At 59.0% G+C, this 6303-nt stretch overlaps 1 protein-coding gene across 1 annotated transcript; it reads left to right on the top strand.

Moving 5' to 3' along the window:
- Nucleotides 1–217: 217 nt before the first annotated feature.
- Nucleotides 218–5387, top strand: LOC142358444 (glutathione S-transferase LANCL1-like). Its single transcript, XM_075409841.1, has 9 exons — nucleotides 218–338; nucleotides 674–783; nucleotides 1235–1453; nucleotides 1622–1755; nucleotides 2114–2240; nucleotides 2572–2746; nucleotides 3004–3175; nucleotides 4336–4512; nucleotides 5128–5387. The coding sequence occupies exons 1-9, from the start codon at nucleotides 307–309 to the stop codon at nucleotides 5281–5283; spliced, it is 1302 nt and encodes a 433-aa protein (XP_075265956.1). The 5' UTR covers nucleotides 218–306; the 3' UTR covers nucleotides 5284–5387.
- The last annotated feature ends 916 nt before the right edge of the window (nucleotides 5388–6303 follow it).

The following is a 6303-nucleotide window of genomic DNA, read 5'->3' as shown; positions in this document are numbered from 1 at the left end:
CCAGAATGCCCGCCGGGCTAGGTTATGGTAGTGTCGCTCATCTTCACTATCGGTAGACTGGTTCCTCCAAGACTACGGATCAGAATGGATACAGTGTTGTCGGAGAAGTAATTTTGCATACACCGAGGAAGGAGGAAGAACGGATGCCGTGGTGTCACTTGTTCGTCCAGCGCCAGTCTAGGATACATGTTAGCCAATGGCCTTCTGCCAAGGCGCATCGCTCCGATTTCGTCATGGCCAGGTAGCCCTACCAGGTCATTGTAAAGGTGTTATTAGTAAGATCAGATAGCTAGGTAGCGAGCAGTTATGGCGCATCACCGACGAAGCTTCCAGAACAGGTATTTCGACCGCTCTTTCCCAAAGATGACGAGCTTGCCAGCTGTCATTCAGGGGCCCGCTTTCCCACGAAATGCCTGTCCGTCAGTGCATCTGTCTGTCTGCCTGCCTGCCAGCCTAACAGCACGCCTGGCTGCCAGATACCATCTTTGCGCTGTCCACAGTTGCCTGTCTTGCCCAGCCTCTTCCCGTCGTTGTCCGGCTTGCCGACCTCCTGCCAAATAGGGAGAGAGTATGGGAACTCCTTAGCTGCCTCTGGCCATATTTGCTTGTGATCAGCATGTACTCTGTAAGCACATGATATGCTTGGAAACACATGATGACGCTCTGACTGCAGGCTGGACACGAGGGCACCGTATGACCAGGCACGGCTCTCTCAGCAGCTCAATTCGGTGCTCCGCTACGTGCTGGCTGGGCCGATGGAACTGAGTGGCAGCCTCTACACCGGTAAGGCAGTTCAAGCACGTTGCAAGTGCCATGCATCACAGTATGTGCACGATGCGCAAGGGGCCGACAGGGCCCACCTGCATACAGTCAGACCGGCAGGCACACAGACAGACAGAGTTTCCGCACGAACCCAAGACAGTGCAGTGCCATCGTCTGCACTATAGATGCCATTGCCAGGACGTAAGGTGTTACAAACGGACACGCCGGATTCAACATTATATGATGGATGCATGTATCAACCATAGTTGGACACGGCCACCCCCGCGTCCCTGACGTTAGATATCCTTTGAGATCCCCGTCTGTGTCGTTGCCACTGTCCTGTTCTACCTCTCTGCCTGCTTCCTGGCCTGTCTGTGCATCTGTCTGTCTGCCTGTCTGTTTGCGTCCTCTGAGCCACGGTGCCGGCCTGCTGAGGACGCCAAGCTGCAACGCGCGTTGATTCCCGTTCCAGGCAGCAGCGGGATAGCGTACATGCTGGGCCATGTGGGTGGCAGCGGCGTGCTGAGGCAAGCAGCAACAGCTCACAGCGGCAGCAGCGCCGGCCCGACAAGCACAGTAGCCCTTTTGCCATGTCCCTCAGATCTGTTTGCCTACGGGAATACTTATCTTCAGATGGCCAGAAGCCAGTTTTCGGGAATGCGACAGCGCCATGAAGAGTCTCTCTTGTGTGGTGCGCCTTCTGCAGGTCTATGCGGGATTGAATGCTCCGGACGGGTCCATGCAGCGCATCAATCACTGCGTGAATGTCCGGCGGGTGGGGCAGAGAGTTTGAGCCACTCTGCATGACTGGGGGCCGACAGGTCCTGACATGGACACGTTTGCATTCCCCACGCTGTAGGGAAGGCCGGCATGCACCTGACGGCAGCAATGCTCAGCTCTGCAGAGACACCACCGCCAGCCGGATCGGAGGAAACCACGACGCAGCATGTGCGGAGGTATCTGTCACTGCGGTCATCAGCTGTGAGCTGCGAGGTATGTGAACTGCACGCCCTCGTGCTGTAGACCCATGGCGGCCAGTGGTTCCAGTTGGCGTGTATGCGTGCCTCCCTGCTTGCCTGTCTCAGATGACACAAAGAAATGTTTTTGAGTCAAGGTCGTGAGCACAAGTAGGCAAACGCTGCTGAGCAGAGCAGAGACCCAAGGGTTCGCTGTTGCAGTGCAGATGGCATACAGCACATTCAACACCGTGGCTGCATCGAATGCCGCCAGACCCAACTGACCATGCAGTCAATACAGAGCTTGCACCGAAGAGTGGCCACCAGGGCATATTGTCGGGTTACATCTTTCCGTGCTTCAACCTCACTGTCGCGTTGTCCTGCTCTTGGCGTAGGCCAGCGAGTTGTTGTACGGGCAAGCTGGATGGATCTTCGGAGCCCTTCTTCTGAACAAACGCTTTGGTGACGAGACTGTCCCACCCTCGGTCATCCTCACAGTAGTTGAGGCCACACTCGAGAATGGTGAGGCTTCCACTGGCTCCCCTCCCCTCCCCTTTGAGGCACACCCTGTGGGTACCCCTCCCCAGCTGCACGCAGCTCACAATGCTCCAACAGCCGGGCGTCATCCCCCGGCTTGCTTCCCTACCATTTCTGTGCCCTGGGCGCCAGCTTCATCCCCATTGCCGCGTCGAATTTTCGGGCAGAACGCAACCTTTGCCTTAAGGAAGGCATCCGAGGTATCCTCTGCCCCTCGGCGGATGCCCTCCTGTTAGTTGCCCGGTCCTGGGGTCAGGCCTGCTTTGACTCCCATTGCTTCACACCCTGAACAGCATTGTCACACCCCTGTGCCCAGGACGGATGATGTCATCGGAGCTAGGCATCGACTGCCCCCTGTTCTACACGTGGCACGACCGGCCCTACCTCGGGGCGGCGCATGGCCTCATGGGCATCTGCTACGTACTCCTGCATGTCCTGGAGAAGGGCTGGGCGGTGGAAGGCCTGGAGAGTGACCTCCGGGGGATGCTGAGGTGCGGTTGTCCGTCCGCAGGAAGGGGGGGGGGTGTTAGATTCCCTCAACTTGCCCTGACGTCCTTCGTTTTGTGGCCACTCTGGCTTTTCCTTCCCACCTTTGTGGATTGTGTTGCCTCCCTCGGCCCCCCCCCCCCCCCCCCCCCCTCCCACTCGCACGAACATCACGGGCCGGCAGGGCTCAAGGTTTGAGAAACTCATATTCGATTTGCGGCCTGAGATCGGTGATGGCTGTGATCACCATCTCTTTGCCAAGGTATGTCTTGTCACTGGAGCTGAAGGCTGATGATTACGGTGTAGAGACTGCCAGTGGCAGCCCTGATGGTATGTACCCGACTGCAGTCGGCGACGGAGCTGGCAGGGAGCCACTCATACACTGGTGCCATGGCTCAACCGGTGCCGTCTTCCTGTTCTGTAAAGCCTACCAGGTATGGCACGCACCGGCTGCTATGGCAGAGGTCCAGCCACGAATGAATGTTGGGTGTCTCAATGCGTATTGACTGCTGCGGCACTGCGATATCGCATCCCCGCCCCGCCCCGCCCTCACAGCGCGCATGATCCTTGATGTCTCATCGCTTCTGCTCGGCTTCTGCAGCCCTCCCGCCCCTCTCGGCGGTCTTACCATAATTAGCTGGGATAGCAGTCCTCCACTGCAGATGCATCACCGCCATGGTCTTCACATCAACCCACAGTATTCAGCCCTCCCGTCACAACAAATCATGTACCTTTGCGTGGCGTGCTGCGACACGTGCGTGACTGAAGATGCTCCTCCGCCTGCGTGGAGGCGGAGGAGATGGTGGTGGGGGGCTGGGTGGCGGTGGGGGAGACAGCGGCGGAGCTGTGGAGAGGGTGATAGAGGTGGAGGAGATGGTGGTGGGGGGCTTGGTGGAGGTGGGAGTGGTGATGGTGGCGGAGGGCTGGGTGGCGGTGCGACCGAGGGGGGGAGGGCTAGGTGGAGGCGGTGGTGGGGGCGGCGATGGTGGAGGAGGCGGTGGTGATGGTGGGGTAGAAGGGGGGGACGGAGGGGGAGGTGAGGGGGGTGGTGGTGGTGGGGATGGTGGTAGCGGTGGTGGAGGTGGAAATGGCGGAGCGCTGTGATCACCAATTTACATAGGGCGTGTCAGTATCTGCAAAATGAGATCGTACCAGATGTTATCATTCATCCGAACTTTGCTACAGTTCTTGCACCCACTGGTTGCCTACACACAACTGTGACTGTGACAGTGCCGGCTCCCCTGCTCCTATTCTTTTCCTCCCCCATCCCATCCCGTTTCATCTGGTCTCGCGTTCCCCTCCCACATCAGCCCCCCCCCCCCCCCCCCCCCCCACAATTTCGTTGACGCTGCCCTGTCTGGCATATCCATCTCACTTGATCTCGATTGAGCCTTCCCAACCTTTGACCCTCGAGCGTCGATTCTCTGCTGCCATTGGCTCTGCCCTCCTCTCGTCTCCCTCTTTGCCTCCCGCTCCACCTTCCTACCCCTTGCTACAGCCTGCACTAACCAGGATGCAAGCCTCGGGGCAGTAGTAACGCGTGCATCAGTTGACAACCTCTCACAATAACACATGGTGCGTCTGCGCATGGCAGGTGCTGGGGAGGCAGGAATACCTGGAGGCTGCACGACGCGCAGGCGCTGTTGTATGGCGGTCCGGACTCTTGACCAAGGGCCCGGGTCTCTGCCACGGAGTCGCTGGCAACGGGTACTCTCTCCTCACACTTTACCGCTGCACCGGCGAGCAGGCATACTTCCAGCAGGCCCTGCAGGTGATGCATGTCACAGTCAGTCCTCCCCGGGCCAGCCCTGACGTGCCCGCACATCCTTGGTTGGTTGCGTGTCCTGTCTGGTGTTTCCCCCGCGCCCGGCTGGTGCTTGCCCGGCGGTTTCCAAATGCCACACGGGTCTGGAGTCCCCCTCTCTTCCCTGATCAATTGTAAATCTTGCTGGAGAGCATACGGATCCCTCTCCCCACAGAGCATCCACCCGCGCACCCGGCTATCTCCCTTCGGCCCTGCCCTGTCATCGCGTTGCGTGTCCACATCATCTTTTGCCTGATACCCACAGCTCCCAGCATATGCCCAAGGGCTTCTGATCGCCCGACTTTGTGTGTCTACCCTCCCCTATACCTGTGAGCACTCCTGGCTGCACATCCCGGGCTTGTTCCAGCCGGGGACGCTGTGTTCCCAGGGATGCCTGGGTCCTCTCCCCTCTCTGCATGATATCACCCCCCCCCCCCCCCCCCCTTCCCCCCCCGGGGGTGGTCCCCCGCGACCCATCCACCTGCGCCTCTGATCAACCCCACATGGTATGTCTGCGTGTATCACTTTCTTCCCATGCAATGACCGTCCCACCTGCCTTCTGCCGCACACGTTTGCTTGCAGTTTGGCTACTTCCTGGGCACAGAAGAGTTTCTCCACGGGAGCCGCACTCCCGATTGCCCGCACTCGCTGTTTGAGGGCTGGGCGGGCGCTGCGTGCTTCCTGTGTGACCTGATGCAGCCCATGGCCGCAAGGTTTCCCCTGTTTGAGCTACAGTAGCGCTGGGCAACCTCGAGGCCGGTAGGACAGCGCCGCACCCGATGCCGCACCCAACGGCCGAGTCTTCCTGGCAAAACCACCCTACACGTGTGAGACAACCACCATTGGCCACCATTGCAGCAGTGACTCCTGAGCCGCCGCCGCCGCCACTGTGTCTGCTGTCCACAGCAGTAGGTGTAGGAAGCGATAGACCAGGAACTCAAGGTGCCCGCAGAGCTGTTGAACGGTGAGTTTCCGTCTGCATCTCAAACCTGAGGGTGCCAGCCGCCATGGTGCACGCCGGGAGCTATCTGAGTCTCACAGCATCGGAGTGAAGGTTTGGTCTGGACATAGAAATCGTATGGCATGTTTTCTGGGTTTCAAAACCGAATCGGCGCTACAGGTATGCCCGCAGCATGCTTGAGCGTGCCATTAGACCAGTGTCCAGGCTCAGGCCACCTGCAATTCGTCCGCCATCGGACGCGCAGAGATTGCTTCCTTGGCACCCAGTTGTGAGGTGGCTAACCTGCCTCGGCCTCATCATCCTGCCGGCCCCACCTCCTGAGGAGTCGGGGGGCAGTCATTTGTGCCTCATTCCCGTTGCAGCCAGCATAGTACACATGGGTTCCAACAGGTCCATGCCCTTCAGCTCCTGCACACCTGTCAGCTATGCAGTACCGGCCTGCCCGACGACCGTTCGCGTCGGCCGCTGCTCCTGTGCCTTCATGGCTTCAACAATGACTTGATGGGCCTTGTCATGCCTCAGCTGGCCCTTCTCTAGCTGCACATACACCAAACCATCTGGCGGCGCTTTCTCTGTTGCGACGTTGCGATATGCTGCCGCAGTCCTTCCCTTTTTACGGAGTCTGCAGCCATCTGTTGATGACGTCACGACCTCATGCAGGCGTGATACACAAACTGGCCATGCGAGCAGTGTCAGTTGAAGCTAGGGGTGGCTGTTGTGTTTGCAGACCGGAAAAAGTCCAAAAGCATTCGCTCTGCTGCCGTTCTTACGTTGTCAGGCATACGGCTGTCCTGGAG

The sequence above is a fragment of the Convolutriloba macropyga genome, unplaced genomic scaffold (assembly GCF_964194025.1).
Source record: "Convolutriloba macropyga unplaced genomic scaffold, txConMacr16.3 SCAFFOLD_6389, whole genome shotgun sequence".
In the NCBI taxonomy this organism is placed as follows: domain Eukaryota; kingdom Metazoa; phylum Xenacoelomorpha; order Acoela; family Convolutidae; genus Convolutriloba; species Convolutriloba macropyga.
This window is presented reverse-complemented; position numbering and strand designations above follow the sequence as displayed.

What these genes read in the sequence shown, in the direction of transcription:
- LOC142358444 (XM_075409841.1), top strand. Translation starts at nt 307, where the DNA reads ATGGCGCATCACCGACGAAGCTTCCAGAACAG. An exon ending in CATCAGCTGTGAGCTGCGAG is followed by an intron (nt 1,756 to 2,113) that starts GTATGTGAACTG and finishes CTCTTGGCGTAG; the next exon opens with GCCAGCGAGTTGTTGTACGG. An exon ending in TGAGGCCACACTCGAGAATG is followed by an intron (nt 2,241 to 2,571) that starts GTGAGGCTTCCA and finishes CCCTGTGCCCAG; the next exon opens with GACGGATGATGTCATCGGAG.